The following is a 16,846-nucleotide window of genomic DNA, read 5'->3' as shown; positions in this document are numbered from 1 at the left end:
CAAGGAGACGGATATCTTTTGGAACACCAAAATGAACAAGAGCTAAGAGCTCATATGGCACTTGTGACGAGGTCGGAAGAGCCGAGAGCTCATATGGTACGAGGTCGGAAGAGCCAAGAGCTCATTTGGACGAGGTCGGAAGAGCCAAGAGCTCATTTGGCACTTGTGAGAAGGTCAGAACCTAAAGTTAAACTTTATAGCACAAGATCCTTCTAAATATCAAATTTCATTAAGATCTGGTCACCCTTTCGTAAGTTACAAATACCTCAATTTTCAAAATTACCTCCCCCCTCCCAATTCCACCAAAGAGAGCAGATCCGGTCCAGTTATGTCAGTCACGTATCTTAGACAGGTTTCTATTCTTCCCATCCAGTTTCATCCTGATCTCACCGCTTTAAGTATTTTCTAAGATTTCCGGTCCCCCCAACTGTCCCCCCCCCAATTACGTTTGATCCGGTTGAGATTTAAAATAAGATATCAGAGTTACGAGGTCCTTCTAAATATGAAGTTTCATGAAGATCCGATCACTCCTTCGTAAGTTAAAAATACGTTATTTTTCTTATTTTTCAGAATTACCCCCCCCCCCCCCCGCAATTGAGCGGATCCGTTCCAATTATGTAAATTACGTATGCAAGACTTTTGCTTATTTTTCCAACCAAGTTTCATCCCAATCCTTCCAATCTAAGGGTTTCCCATCATTTTAGGTCTCCCCACCCCAAACTTCCCCCAATGTCACCAGATCCGGTCAGGATTTAAAATAAGAGCTTTGAGCCACGATATCCTTCTAAAAATCAAATTTCATGGAGATCCAATCACCCATTCGTAAGTTAAAAATACCTCATTTTTTCTAATTTTTCAGAATTAACCCCCCCCCCCCCCAACTACCCAAAAGAGAGCGGATCCGTTCCGTTTATGTCAATCATCTATCTAGGACTTGTGTTTATTTTTCCCACCATGTTTCATCCCGATCCCTCCACTCTAAGTGTTTTCCAAGTTTTAGGTTTCCCCCTCCCAACTCCCCGCCCCCATCACCAGATCCGGTCGGGATTTAAAATAAGAGCTCTAAGACACGATATCCTTCTAAACATCAAATTTCATTGAGATCCGATCACCCGTTCGTAAGTTGAAAATACCTCATTTTTCTAATTTTTAAGACTTACTCCCCCCCTCCCAACTACCCCAAAGAGAGCAAATAAGTTCCGATTATGTCAATCATGTATCTGGGACTTGCGCTTATTTTTCCCATCAAGTTTCATCCCGATCCCTCTACTCTAAGTGTTTTCCAAGATTTTAGGTTTCCCCCCTCCAACTCCCCCCAATGTCATCAGACCCAGTCGGGATTTAAAATAAGAGCTCTGAGACACAATATCATTCCAAACATCAAATTTCATTAAGATCCAATCACCCGCTCATAAGTTAAAAATACTTCATTTTTTCTATTTTTCCGAATTAACCGGCCCCTTCTCCCCCCCCCAGATGGTCAAATCGGGAAAACGACTATTTCTAATTTAATCTGGTCCGGTCCCTGATACGCTTGCCAAATTTCATCGTCCTAGCTTACCTGGAAGTGCCTAAAGTAGCAAAACCGGGACTTTAGGTTTTCCCCCTCCAACTCCCCCCAATGTCATCAGATCCGGTTGGGATTAAAAATAAGAGCTCCAAGACACAATATCATTCCAAACATCAAATTTCATTAAGATCCAAATACCCGCTGATAAGTTAAAAATACTTCATTTTTTCTATTTTTTGCGAATTAACCGGGCCCCCACTCCCCCCCAGATGGTCAAATCGGGAAAACGACTATTTCTAATTTAATCTGGTCCGGTCCCTGATACGCTTGCCAAATTTCATCGTCCTAGCTTACCTGGAAGTGCCTAAAGTAGCAAAACCGGGACCGACAGACAGACCGACAGACAGACCGACAGACAGACCGACAGACAGACCGACAGACAGACAGAATTGGCGACTGCTATATGTCACTTGGTTAATACCAAGTGCCATAAAAATCCACAACCAGACGAGGAGACGAAATCAGTGCCATGGATCACTGTTCTCATCAATTCATGATTCGTGAAAACCAAGACAATGAGATTTAGAAATGTCGGTGATTGTTCAATCAATACATTGTCAAAACATAAAAAAAAAATCAGACAAATCGACTATTTTTCACTCGATTTAACTAGACCAAACTACACTTAGAAAAATATATCGATTAACATGACGCAGTTGCCACTGACTGCAATCCCAAAGAACTGGAAAAATGGGCATACTGCTAGCAACTTTCACAGAAAGCCCATGCCACTTACATGAATACGCGTAAGATGGAATGACTTATGCTTATGCATACAGCCGTATAGATTTTTATTAGCATTCACATACAATCCTAAGCGGAATAAAATAAAAGAGCTTCTACTGCCTGGAAATTCCTCTTCTGATTGCCATTGTGCGTGCATTAAAAAAAAAAATTGAAGCTTATGATGAATTTTGCGGTCACAGATCCTGTTTTTAGGGAGACACACTGTTTGATGTACTTCATTGAATGGTAGAAAAGAGCTTGGTAGAAAATGGTAGCATTTTCTACCAGTAACAAATTTTCACTCCTTCCTCCTTAAAGCTGCACGCATTACCACCTTAAAAGAAAGGAGGGAAAAAATTTGCCTGCTTTTCGCTAAATCAGTCATTTCCAATCCCCGTACTGGACTTACTCGCTGATTTTCACAATCCCATTAGACTCCGACTCCCCCGGTCAGCCTCCTTAGCAATCCCAACTTACTCTCCGATCCATGCTGTTATAGAAAGGTTTCTTAAAAGTTTTATCCCCTTTATTCTGGAACACCTTAATAATAATTCGTGATTATGTACTTGCCAAATTCCCCCTTTCCTCTATTGCCGTTTCTATTTTTTTTTATTTACTGCAACGTTTTTGTAATTTAATTGTTGAGTTTACTGATTTGCCCTTTATCGTTGATGATTTTGCTTTTTTAATTTCTTTTTATTTTAAGCATTTGACTTAATGTACTGTTTTTTTTCTTAGCTTTTACTGACGTATGAAGCGAATTCGGCTCTATAGAGCTTATGATAGTCTTTTGAAAATAAATATTATCTTATCTTCAGCATTTTCTACCGTATTTTAGAAAAGTAATGAGAAGTAAAGAACAGAAGTAAAGAAAAGAATTAAAGAAAAGACATAAAGAATAGAAAGTAAGTACAGAACGAGAGGTAAAGAAAGTAAAGAACTACCATTTTCAATCAAACCAGCTCTACAAGAGCTGGTTTGATTTCTATGCACTGATCATTTGCTCCCCAAGATATTTTATGGTGATTCCCTAGCGTCTGAGTATAGGATTTCACGAGTTTAATGAGATTTTACTTAAACCGAAATTCAACTAGCGCTAATTCGTGCCGATAAGGTTTTAACTGACTAAAATATTATGCAAAAAATTATGATTGGCTAATTAGCACTAACTAATTTTATTAAATTCCTGGTATTAGGCACATATTATTAAATTCCTGGTATGAATGAATGAATGAACTTTATTACCCGTAAAAGTATAAAAATCACAAAGTACGGAGTATTATAAATTAACAAAAACAAAAACGATAAACAGCGAAGAAAAAAAAAATAGTAGCAAAATATAATTGTGTGTGCACCTTATGGAAATATTTTTAAGCGTAATATAGTATAGAATTGGTCAAAACAGCTCATATTATTAAATTTCTGGTATTAGCAAAATATAATTGTGAGTGCGCCTTATGGAAATATTTTTAAGTGTAATTTAGTACGGAGTTCGTCAAATCGGCTCATATTATTAAATTGTGTTTCTCAACACAAATGAGATTGTGTTTCTCAAATTTTTCATTTTCAATTTTGCTTACCTTGTAAAATTAGTTAATTTACGAGTCAATTAGATGTTTTGATGGAAACATAAAAGTACAGAAACCAAATTTGGTTTTTAAATTTTTTAAATTATTTTACACTTAAAGGTTTTTAAATTGAGATTACCCATTTCCTTGAGGCAGGACTATGGATTCTGATGGAAAGGAACACATTTCAGTCTTAGAAGCGTGTTGTCTCCATATTCTGTATAATTTCATTACAAAACACAGTAAAAGTCATATTGAGATTCTTTCACTGATATTCACACTGAAAGAAAAATTAGCATTTACTAAATATTGTTCAATTTTTGTTGTACTAAGAAGTCTCTTCTATTCGCTATTTTTAACAACTATTTTGTGTCATAAGCGACCTTGTAGAAAAGTTTCTTTTTGCATAGTAGGGAACAAAACATGTGTAAATGCTTCACAAGTAAAGCTAAGGAAAAAACCGAGCAAATACCTCAGGGCATCATGATAAAAATCTAGAAACATTTGACAAACATTCCAATGAGGCGGAAAAACAGGAACACACAGCTGATTGACGACTTTCAAATCTTCTAGAATCAAACTTCTTATACTTTCCAAATATAAAGTTAGCCACGTTTTGGTCGTCTCTCGTTCAGCCGGTCTGTTTCCTATAGATGAAATACAAATTAACAAATACCACTTACAATTTACTACCCCCCTCCACTTCAATAAAAAGAAAAATTATATGAGAAAAACCATTTTTCTACTCCGTCTTGTATAATGTAAATGTGCCCTCGAGAATTCTAGTCGATAAAGACCACTAGATTTGAGGGATATTAGAAGTAAAACAGCTCATTTCTTCCAAAAAGAGGAAGAAACTGTTTTTGGGACTGTTTATTGTTTTTGGGATTGTTTCCGAGGAATACACCTTTTTTCAGGGCCCAAATAATAAACAGTCTTTTTTCGGGAGAGGGAGGTGGCAACAATAAAAAAAACAAGTTTTTTGACAATTCGAATAGGAACTGCCCAGAAATTCAAAAAGATATAATTTTGGAAGAGGAAAACTCCCCCCCCCCCCTCTTCTCGCAATTATAAAAATAATAGTTGGTAAAAAAAAATCTTTTAGAATAAGACAGTTATTTCTTCTAGTAAAAATCATTTTGAAACAAAACCTTAATAAACAAAAATTTATTCAACTAATGATTACTAGTTAAACATAAAACGATTATACGGTAAGATTCCCCACATAGGCAAAACCTTATCTTAAGATTTAACACAAAGGATCCACACTTCAGGTTTAAATTTCGTTCCAAAATTTAAGGCAGAATGTATGGTGTAAAATATCCTGTAATGTTTATTTTTACCTTTTTGTCCAAGTTAAAACTTTTTCGCATTTTTGGCCATTAAGTTGTCATGGTAGGGTAAGATAAAAGTTTAAAAAAATGACCTAGCAATATGAAACCAATGGCAACTGTAGAAGAGTTGCCCTATGATGGAATTCCACAGAGATAACAGGCTTCGGAATTGTCTTCAATGTGCGAAGACTACTCCTATATTTAGATGTGGTGATCGGTCAAATCCATATAACCTCAGATCTATTTCATAATTATCAGTGTTTTCTAGGATTATTGAAAAAGTTTTTTAGGAGACTGACCAGTTTTTTGAAGGCCCAAATTTTTTTTCATAATAACCAATTCGGATTTCGTAATAACCTGTCAACGAAACAGGCACTTCTTTTTATGAGAGCATCAATAAATGATTCACTAGATAGCAGTATGACAGTTCCTTCATTGTTCCTGGGTATTCTGAAAGGATTCGACAGTGTTAACCACACAGTACGGCTTCGGAGGCTGGCCAATGCTCATGCATGTGTCAATGCGTTGGGAATTATCCAATCTTCCTCACTAGTACAATACTGTGTGTGGGAGTCAATGGCGGAATACTTGGGTAAAGAGGAGCGCTTTGCATTAACGCTTTGCATGATGCCGTTGATAGTATAGAAGTTGAACAGTCATGTGGATGGACAGAAAGTTCAATCTTAGTTAAGAAAATTCTGGCTACGTTTGCAGGGGACACACAACTCACACTTGCAGCTAAGACTGGCAAGAGTGCCATCAGACCAGTTATAAAACTTGGTCAGTCATCATTTATTATTTATAGTTGTTCTAAGAATAATTATCCATGGATTCATTCTTCCATGGTTATTGTTCCTTGACATACTGAGGTTAACTACTGTAGATTGTACGTGGATGAAATATTGTGGTAATTAGCAGCAATATTTTCGTAATTTTCAAATGCTGCGGAAGATGAAAAATATATTTCCAGCTGTGATTATTCGTATTTTTGTTGTTGTTGCTGTCTGGTCGAATACATTTCCTTTCCGCCTCCGTCCTCTCCATGTATTGCATGTCACCAACCGTATTTCACTCAGACAATTCCATGAAAAAGACAATCAATAAAAATACTATAAATAGTAATACTCCTATGCTCACAAACATCTAGATGGGGTAGCGACATATGTACAAGCCTAAAACACATTTAAATCCATTCTGTAAGTCAACTTTCCAATATATTTGCCACTCTCCCGACACACTATTCAATATTTCCCAACTATCAAATATATTGGAAACTTTTCCATTATAATGGAGGAACCGAGCGTGCTGAACCTGAAAGAACCTCAACACAACTATTCCATTTTAATTCAAAAATCAACGGACTCGGTTTAACCGAATCAATCAACCGTGTTTCATTCAGACAATTCCATGAAAAAGGCAGAGTGGTACCAGTGTTTGCTTTGCTTTTTTACAGTAAAGTAGAATAAATTTGATGAGCTAGACTATCAGTAGTGATTTAAGATCTTGTTTTAGTATTATGTTTCAGCTAGGAAATCAAGTTCATAATTATTCAACTAGGCAAGCTCTAAATGTCCGTACGCCTATTGTTCCGTCGACATGATCTACTTTTTCTTTTTGGAATTCGTAAGAGCGAATTGTTGACTAGGTGTATCCAAAGAAATTAAACACATTAAAGAATCATCTGAGTTTGCGATTTGAGTTACAAGGACTTCGTTTTACTATTCGTTTTACTGGGGATTGCTCTCCAGTTATTTATTGAAAAGGCCAAAACAGAATATTTTTTTTCCTATTTAAGTGGTTTACTATTAATGTATATATTTAGGATAATGCACAAAAAAGAGATTAGATCATAAAATAGTCTCAACAAATCCCTAGAGACAGACTGATGGCTACTTTTAGTATTTATCATTTATTTCAGGTATTTTGTTTTACTTTAATAAAATTTCTCTTTCTCTAGTTATTTATATTTTTTTTCTTATTTGTCGGCCTTTTCATTTCATAATTTATTACTTCACTTTTTCTTGTTGTTTAAAATTGACCCAAAACAAAGTATTATTAACATTTATATTAATTTCATCAAAATAAAATTGCATATCAATGTCTTAGGGGGAGGGGGGACACCAGAATTTCAACCTAATTTTAACATCAAAATTTCAAATGTCTAAGCGTATTCAACCCTTCATGTTCTCCTCGTCCAGTCATATATCATCTATGTCAGAGAGAGGTCATGACTTTAAGAGAGGACGTTACTTTGACATATTTCCTCTACATGGTATCAACCCTGAAATCAACGTCTCAAAAAAAGAGACTAAAAATCAAGTATGTTTTTTCTTTTTTAATCATGTACAGGAGGGAGGAAAATAACTAAATATCAGGCACAGTCAGACTAAAACTATTGCATACTGCTATAATCTGCCTTTAAGACTTAGCGACTCGTCCAAGGGCCTAAAAATGGAAACAAAATGACAAGACACAGCCACAAAATTCATCAAACTGAAATTTTACAAACTTTAATTTCCAATTTTTTTATTTTCAAAAATTTGCCCTAATTAGGCCCTGGGATCGTCTCAGGTGATAGCATTGTGAACAAATTCGGACCTTAAGGAGTGAAATCATGGCAAGCATTGCCCAATTACATTTTCAAGAAATACTTTATGTTAAAATAGATCACATTTGAGCACAACGACTTTTATTTAAGGAAAAAAGTTAAATTAGTTTTGACTTATTCCTTGAAAATAAATAAATTAGAAATAAACAACACATTATTCTCCTGAAATCGTCTGAATACAGCAAGTCTTTTCAATAAGTATAACATAAGATATGGCCTTAAAAAGCTTTGCTAAATTATAATCTAACATTGTTTTAATGTTAGCATTCGAAATGAGATGGCCGTGCCTGATAGCAGAGATTAGCACAACAACTGGGTTACAAATGAAAAAGTCAGAAGAAAACGTAGTCACCAGACACTAACCTAAACAAAGTCAGAAGACAGCAACTTAGCTGTTTTCTAACTGTCTGATGTCTGGGCTGTCTGAGCGGCCCCAAAACGTTCTTTAAGGATGGACGGAACATAAGTGTTGTTCAAAACTATAAGGTAACGAGCTAATTTCAGACCTTGAATGGCAAAAACTTCAAGAGGTACCGAAACTCAATGTAATAGAATAATAAAGAAAAAAAAACGTCCACACAACTGTTGGCATTTTGGCACTGAATTATTTGCTTTTTAGCGTCACTATCATTGGGACCACTTTTTGAAGTTATAGACACAGTTTTCTTTCCTCCTACCCCCCCCCCCTAGAAACTTTAGTTTTCAATTACCTTCAACTCTATTTTGAACAGCAGATCGCAATACACTCATCGCTTCATCCTTCCACATTTTAGGTCTATCAGGGGGTAGGAACCCCGTCTCATTCTGGCAGGACAGGGTCATCCTGTCGATCGCTTCTTCTCTTTCCACCAATCTCAATGCCGTGACGACTAGTTTTGGCTCTTTTCTTACCACATTCAATGTACGCACCAAAGTGAGCTTGATTTGCTTCAGCAACTCCTTAGACAAGGCAGACACATCGGCGAAGTAAGATATTAAAAGCCGCTGATCACCCTGAGGAGCTCCAGCGTGTTTGTGAAGCTCAAATAAAAGACTATCTCGAGAGTTTTCTAGATCCATAAGCGACTGAAATTAAAAAAAAATATTTGATAACAACAAAATATTTAAAAAAGTAGTATGATATTAAGAAGACAACTAAGAAGCAAGAGACATCAACATAATCAAATACTAAAAGACGCTGTTCACCCTGAGGAGCTTCAGCGTGTCATATGTGACTGAAATTACGAAAATTATTGATAAAAAAGTGAAAACAAACCAAGATGTTCCCGTCGTCGATTCTCAAATTTAAAACTTATACTTTTTGCGTGTATGTCAATGACATCAGTTTATCATAGATGACAGTAAAATAGAATTGCTATTCGAGTTCATTGATGCAATTGTCAGGTTAAAAGAAAAAATTCGGTCAATATTAAAAGACACTGATGACCCCGAGGAGCACCAGAGGATTTGAGAAACTCAAGATATCAATGTATTATAAATGATGGTAGGTATAGAAGCGTCACTTGAGCAAATTTAGGTAGTTATCACATAGCCAATGAATCTGCAAAAATTACTTTATAGTGGAAAGAGGTTACCATATAAAGGTTATCAGCTTTACCGTAACGTGATCTTAATATTTTATCACTTTGTAGTTTAATTAAAAATCGGATCGGCATCCAAAAGGTGCGAATATCAATTGTTAAACGCCATTAATCTATGAGAAAAAACAGAAATTCAATTGTGCACTTTAGTTTTTAAAGAAAAAACTTGAAAGTATTCAAGTAATGAAGTAGCATAGAGATAGACACTGTTTTGTGGCTACATACATTATGCAACATTAAGTTCCCTGTTATTTTTCTTTATCTATTCAAATTTAAATTCATAAGAGCCTGATCTCCAGAACTGTGTGAAGTAAAGCAGTTAATAGCAAAGACCAGTTTAAGGGTCTAAAAAAGACATTTTGATCAAAGGGTCTGTCAACAATCCATCGAACAACTAAAGATACAGAAATTCATCGGTATTACTATTCTAAAACATTAATATTATTGAAGACTTGTGTTAAAAAATTATCTAACGTAGATCAACTCCATCTTTCTCTTCTTTTTGCAAAAAAGTTACTGAAGCTTTGCTTTGATGTATCTACATACAGAGGCATTAAGCTAGTGATCAAAGCAAATGTGTCATTGTAAAAATCCATCTCTAAACGGAGTGATCTATTTAACAGAAAAGCTCGGTAAAATATAGTTCCAAGCTGATCCCCCCCCCTGAAAATTTTCTCCACATGTAAGATTGAGCAGCCAAAGGGAAAGTATGACAAATAAAAGAATGAAGAAAAGGAGGAATTTTCTAATCTACCATTTCTATTTTCTATTTCTTTTAATTCTTTTTTTGTTGGGAGAGAGTTGAGTTATCAGAGAAGAGTAAGATAAAAGCTAAGAAAAAAAAAATTCAACAGTGGAAGGGGTGCCCTATGATGGAAGTGCACAGAGATACAGGCTGGGACTGAGAAGTTCAATAAGAACTTCTGCTGGGCTTAGTTTGGCACCAATATCTATAGTTCACCGGTTAAGGTAGAAATGAGGTTAGTTACAGGTTTCGTTTTGAATTAGGAATAAGTGGGGTTGCGTTCCATCCCCTTTTATATGGACCATTTTGATGGACTTTACCCTAAGGAGCACAGCAACCGCTATGGGCAAACGCAGAATCAAATGAAGAAGTAAAAACTCCTAGACTTAGATTATATTGATGACTTGAGCACCCTAGATTAAATGTTAGCAAAATGAACTAATTTTTGGGGGGTTTTGAGAGTTCAGGGTGCAAGAATAGGCTTGAAAATTAATTTTAAAAGGCTAAGTCGCTAAGACTGGGTATAACTGAAGGTGATGAGGTAATGCTGGGTAATGAGAAGATCGACCAAGTGACAGCTTCACTTACCTAGGTACTATTATTAGTAAAGACGGTGAGTGCAGTTAAGTCAAAAGTAGAATAACCAAGACCTAGGATATTTTTCCACTGTTGAGAGAAATTTGGAAGAACAGGAAAATAAGTTTGCGAGCCAATATTATAATATTGGAAGCTACAGTGACCAGAGTGTTCTAGACTTGCTCTGAAGCGTGGGTAATCTGAAACCCGATGGAGGATTTGTAAGATGTTTTCCAGAGAGCATTTGTCAAAGGATTATTTTGTGTACTCTTCTGACTGACCGTATTTCAAACAGTAGGCTGTACGAAAAACGTGGTTTAATCCCCTTTTATAGGGCTATAGTAAGAGAAAGGATAAGATAGTTGGTACAAGTTCTGCGGATGAAGGATGACAGATTGCCAAAGATTGTTCTTGTCGAGAGGACTATATTAGAGAGTTTTAAGAAGAAGGTTTTTAATAGATTGGGATGAAGGAGGAGCGTGCGTAGCTGTGTTGGCCTCAGAAGGCTTGTTGCTGCGGTGAGATTTTAGTAGTAGTAGTAGTAGGGCTCTTCTTCTAAAATAAAGTTTCTACAAAGATGCATAACTTCTACATTATATTTTAGTGTGAAGACTCTTCGGTTCGTCTTAATATCTGACATTTTTTGAAGAGTACATCAAGAATGAGCTTACATACATTAAGTGAGTCTCTCCAGTTCTCTTGACCATGGACCTATCTTAAATACTTTTACAAAACCCGATCAATTCCTCTGGTTCCATAAGATTATTTCAGTTTAATGTAAGAAACGTCAAAAAATAGAAGAAAAAAAAGAAATATCCATATAAAGGAATGCGCAAATTCTTTAGGATCGTGACCTTTCCCCCAAGATTTTGATTTTGCTTTAGCTAGCCATTTTTCATATATTCTGCCCATTTCTGTTTCAAAATACCCCTCCCCCGCTAAATGAAAACAAAATATGAGCACGTGAAGGATGTGGTCCCCCTATACGCTTCTGAAAACTCAGTACACGTTACTTAAAAACAGGGCAACAATTCCGACATTACGATTTTTTTTTCAAATTGGCTCGAGTCCAACCTTCTATTTTAGAGAAGAAGAAGCAAAACAAAAATGTTATTTTTACAAACATGTGTATATATATGTAGTACTAAGCTTAAATATTTAAAATGGTATTCACTCATACCACGACTTTTCATTTCATATATATTTTCGTGCATTCTAATTTAGCTTTTTATGGGGAATACAGAAATTTAAGAAAATAATCAAGAGTTTCTTTTATTATTTTTTTTTCAACCTGGAGTAACCATAACTTTAAAAAAATATCTTCCTAGGCTTAAGTTTGTTTGAGGATGGACTACTATTTCCTTTTAAAATTTCTTCAAAAATAAGATGGAAAATTTCCATAAAAAAAGTTTTGCTTAGAAGTCAAGATAAAAGAGAGTTGAAATTCTTATGCTTTGACTTTTCGAAATTGAAAGTAAACTTAAATTCTCAAAAATAGTAAAATGGTAACGAAACTACAGTCAGAATATTTCCTGATGAAAGCTGTTTCTCAACCAATATCCATTCCCTTTTTAACTGCAGACTTGTTTATCTTGCTTAGGGCCCATTAACAATGAGATAGACACGACTAATGTCGGTGCATGGCTACCGCTATTTTAAGCCAGTCTGATATTTCACGGAATTTTCTTATTGGCTGAAAAAACTATGAAAAATTCTGATTGGTTCAAACTAGCGCCAGCTAGATCCCTATATTGGTAAAAACCTCATTGTGAAGGAGCTTTCACTTTTTGCGAGAGAAAATACCCTTAGAGACTGAGATATAGGAAATGCCTAATAGAAAGCCTAACCAATGTCATATATTACCTGATGGGCATAAAGGAGTTTCCCATCCGATATCCATTCCCTCGTCTTTTCAACTGATTCTGGAACTGTGAATATATGCTTCAGGTTTTCCATGGCAGCAGCCAATTGAGAGTGCTTAACGTGCTCTTTTCTAACTTCTGATAGTTTTTCATTCAATGCATCTACATTTTTTAGAGCATCTTTTATACCATGCAGTCTAGAAGAAAACAATAAAAATCACCTTCTTGACTAGAGAAAATCCCCCCCCCCCTCAAAGTAAGATAATTTGGTGGTCAAAACGATTGACCAGTTCAGCGGTATTCGTTACTATCAAAACAACTGCAGAGCATATAAAATTCTTTTACAGTTGATGATGGGCATCTTACTTTTTTATACAGGAAGATTGAAGATTTCATGTTTTACACATACAGTCTATCTTGGTAATATCGATTCCTTGCCAAAATAGTAAAACATGTGATGATAGCGAGAAGGGAGGGGACTGATGTGAAGATGTCCGTGTGACAGTACTAGGTGTGCCACCCTTAGTATTATATCACTATTTCTAGTGATTTTTTTATTGTCTAAACAAAAAACCACTCAATTACCACACAAATCACTAAATTATTAACTAAAATCACTAAAAAATCCCAAATATCTGGTGCTTTTTGTTTCACCGGGCGGCAACCCTGGACAGTACTGAACCGGAATGAAACGAAATATGTCACCAATCGCAAAACTAGTCGTTTCACAGCTCTGTACCCATTGACACTTTGTACTAAGGATTTCATTTATCTTTAATTACAAATTCAGCTCTTTTTCGTCTATTGGGCAGCCTTCTTGAGTTTGTTTTGGTTTCTAAGAGGCTTAATATGATTCAACCAAGTACTCAAGATGAGAGAGTACTCACTAATGCAAGTACACTCTTCAATAAGATATTCTACCACACAAATATGCAAGGCTTCCGTACAGAAATCCTTCAGAATAAAATAAAAGGCTTAGTAAAAGCAACTCATAGATGTCAGGCTTAAGGTTTGATTACTTCAAATGTTCTTATACATGCTATTTTTTGAAACATGGATATATATATATATATATATATATATGGCACGTAAGTCGTTACGCGCCATTGTAGTTCTGTCCCTGTGTCCCACCTGTGAATATATATATATATATATATATATATATATATATATATATATATATATATATATATATATATATATATATATATATATATATATATATATATATATATATATATATATATATATGTGTGTGTGTGTGTGTGTTTTTAACTACGTAAGACTTGCGAATATACAACATTCTTCGCTGTCCCAATGTCTGTGCATATAAATAGATTGTCAGGTTTACCGACTCTTGAACATGCAACATATAATTGTCCATGGGAAAAACAATCCGAATTCAGATCTATTCCTCATTTTTTAATGATTGCCCTTGAGCTTTGTTGATGGTGATTGCTACTCAAACATTCCCTGTGTCCCCGTCGTCATTTATATATCTCCCCTGTGCCCCCCGGCGTCCCCGTTGTAGTTGTGCCCCTGTGTCCCGGTTGTAATTTATATTCCCTGTGTCCCGGTTGTCATTTGTGTCCCGGTGTCCCAGTCTGTAATTTCTCTTTGAGTGTCCCGGTCGTCATTTATATTCCCTGTGTCCCGGTGTCCCGTCTGTAATTTCTCTCATTGTTCTAATGATTGCCCTTGAGCTTTGTTGATGGTGATCGCTAAAACATTCCCTGTGTCCCGGTCGTCATTTATATATCCCCCCTGTGCTCCCTGGCGTCCCCGTTGTAGTTGTGTCCCTGTTTCCCAGTCGTCATTTATATTCCCTGTGTCCCGGTCGTCATTTGTGTCCCGGTGTCCCGTCTGTAATTTCTCTCATTTTTCTAATGATTCCCCTTGAGCTTTGTTGATGGTGATCGCTAAAACATTCCCTGTGTCCCGGTCGTCATTTATATATCCCCCCTGTGCTCCCTGGTGTCCCCGTTGTAGTTGTGTCCCTGTTTCCCAGTCGTAATTTATATTCCCTGTGTCCCGGTCGTTATTTATGTCCCGGTGTCCCAGTCTGTAATTTCTCTTTGAGTGTCCCGGTCGTCATTTATATTCCCTGTGTCCCGGTCGTCATTTGTCCATGGGAAAAACAATCCGTATTCAGATCTATACCTCATTATTCTAATGATTACCCTTGAGCTTTGTTGATGGTGATTGCTAATCGAACATTCCCTGTGTCCCCGTCGTCATTTATATATCCCCCTGTGCCCCCCGGCGTCCCCGTTGTAGTTGTGTCCCTGTGTCCCGGTCGTCATTTGTGTCCCGGTGTTCCAGTCTGTAATTTCTCTTTGAGTGTCCCAGTCGTAATTTATATCCCCTGTGTCCCGGTCGGAGCATCTTACGTTCCATTGTTAATACCTTCCGAACCTGAGTGAGACTAGGAAGCTTCCTCATTCATAATGTGCCCTAAATCCTGTCTATACGCCTTATCAGTCCTGTCTGAATGTTTAAATTCAATTTCATCTAGTTTTATGTTTTAAACCCCTGGGATACGAGTTCCTGAAACTCCAAACAAGTCTAGATCAAAACATCTGAATCTGTCAGCCAAATGTAAATAATATAGTTGTTTTTAACGTTGTACCGTTCCAAGTTGTAATTTTAATATTATTTAAATAATTGAAATTATTATAGCCTCAGGAAAAGTAAGTATCCTAACTAGTCAAGGACAGGGACTAATACATCTTCCCAAATCAACACGGAGCGTTTAAGTCGGCTTAGAACCGGACCTAAGCCTATTACCTCTGACTCACTATATATTCACGCCTTAAAGTATTATCCAACAACAGGGAGTTAGCCCATAAAAGATAACTTTGCTAGAAAGAGGTATTTCAATCAGCATTAGCTAAAACAACATTTTTAACATAGTTTTTTTTTCTCCCATATCTTAGAACCGAGTCTAATACACCTAGGGAGATCAGAATAGCAAACAAATCATGTCTATCATTGCCACTCATAAGTCAGGGATAGACCCCTTGAAATTAATAGAATTACTTATGTGTATAGTATGGAAGTTTTTAAGCTGCTTTTATATATTTCTTCATTTTGACTGACGAATTCAGACGGTTTGAACTGGATTTATTAGGAGTTTCAGAAACTCATATCCCAGGGGTAGGAAGCATGAAATTAGGTGACATAGAATTTGTTTACTCAGGAAGGAAGGATGGGGTACATAGACAGGGAGTAGGGCTCATGATGAATAAGGAAGCTGCTAAGTCTTGTTTAGGCTGGGAAGGTATTAATAATAGAATACTAATTGCTCATTTTATGACTAAAAAGTTTAGGGTATCAGTTATAGTAGTATATGCCCCCATTGAACCAACTGATGGAGATACTAGTGACTCAGATGAATTTTACTTACAGTTACAGGAGCAAATAGACAGGGTACCAGGTAGAAATATGGTGTTTTTGCTAGGAGATTTTAATGCCCAGGTTGGTAGAAATAGGGATAGATGGTATCCTAGCCTAGGTAATTTTGGTGTAGGAAAAGAAAACAGTAATGGCTATAGGCTTTTGCAATTTTGTAGGTATAACAACCTAGTTATAACCAACACGGTGTTTGGTCACAAAATGGCCCATAAGTTGACATGGTATTCACGTGATGGTAAGACAGCAAACCTTATTGATTATGTTATAGTAAACAGAAGACTAGCAGGATCAATACAAGATACGAGGGTGTATAGGAGTGCCGTTATTGATGTTAAAAGTAAAGATCACCATCTAGTAGTGTCTAAGGTTAATTTAAAGCTGAAATTTCGGAAGAGTAACTCCCTCCCGGAAAGTTATGATGTTGGTAGACTTCAGGATGAAAATTTAAGAAAAAAATTCCAGGAACAGTTGAGTACTAAACTTGAGGGTTTAAAATTTGACAATGTGGAAGATGGATGGAATAATTTCAGAAAAACAATTTGTGAAGTTGCTGATGGTGTCCTAGGGAAGAGTGCTAAGACAGCAACTAGGAATATTAGTGAAAAAGCTTTAGGTTTAATAGAGAGTAGAAGGGGTTTGTATAAGAATTATCTGAGCGATAGGTCGTATGAAAACAAAAGGAATGTAAAGAAAGTGGAGAAAGCATTAAAATATGAACTAAGGAGATGTGAAATGGAGGCGATGGATAAAATTGCTGAGGATCTGGAAGATGCGGCTAGACGGCATAATAGTAAAATATTATACTGGCATGTTAATAAATTGAAAGGGAGTAGCCGATCCTGACTAGTTCCAGTTAAAGATAG

At 36.3% G+C, this 16,846-nt stretch overlaps 1 protein-coding gene across 1 annotated transcript in view; it reads right to left on the bottom strand.

Annotated features, from left to right (window-relative positions):
- The window catches only part of LOC136034557 (exocyst complex component 3-like), a 64,275-nt gene that overhangs the window by 34,571 nt on the left and 12,858 nt on the right, over positions 1-16,846 (bottom strand). The window contains exons 3-5 of the mRNA XM_065715797.1: positions 12,571-12,766; positions 8,517-8,871; positions 4,337-4,511 (exon numbers count right to left, since the gene is read on the bottom strand). Of these exons, the coding sequence (XP_065571869.1) occupies positions 4,337-4,511; positions 8,517-8,871; positions 12,571-12,766 (726 nt within the window). The remainder of the gene's footprint in view (positions 1-4,336; positions 4,512-8,516; positions 8,872-12,570; positions 12,767-16,846) is intronic.

Source organism: Artemia franciscana, chromosome 13 (assembly GCF_032884065.1).
Source record: "Artemia franciscana chromosome 13, ASM3288406v1, whole genome shotgun sequence".
Taxonomy (NCBI): Eukaryota; Metazoa; Arthropoda; class Branchiopoda; order Anostraca; family Artemiidae; genus Artemia; species Artemia franciscana.
Note: the sequence above shows the minus strand (reverse complement) of the source record. Positions and strands in the feature narration are given on the sequence as shown.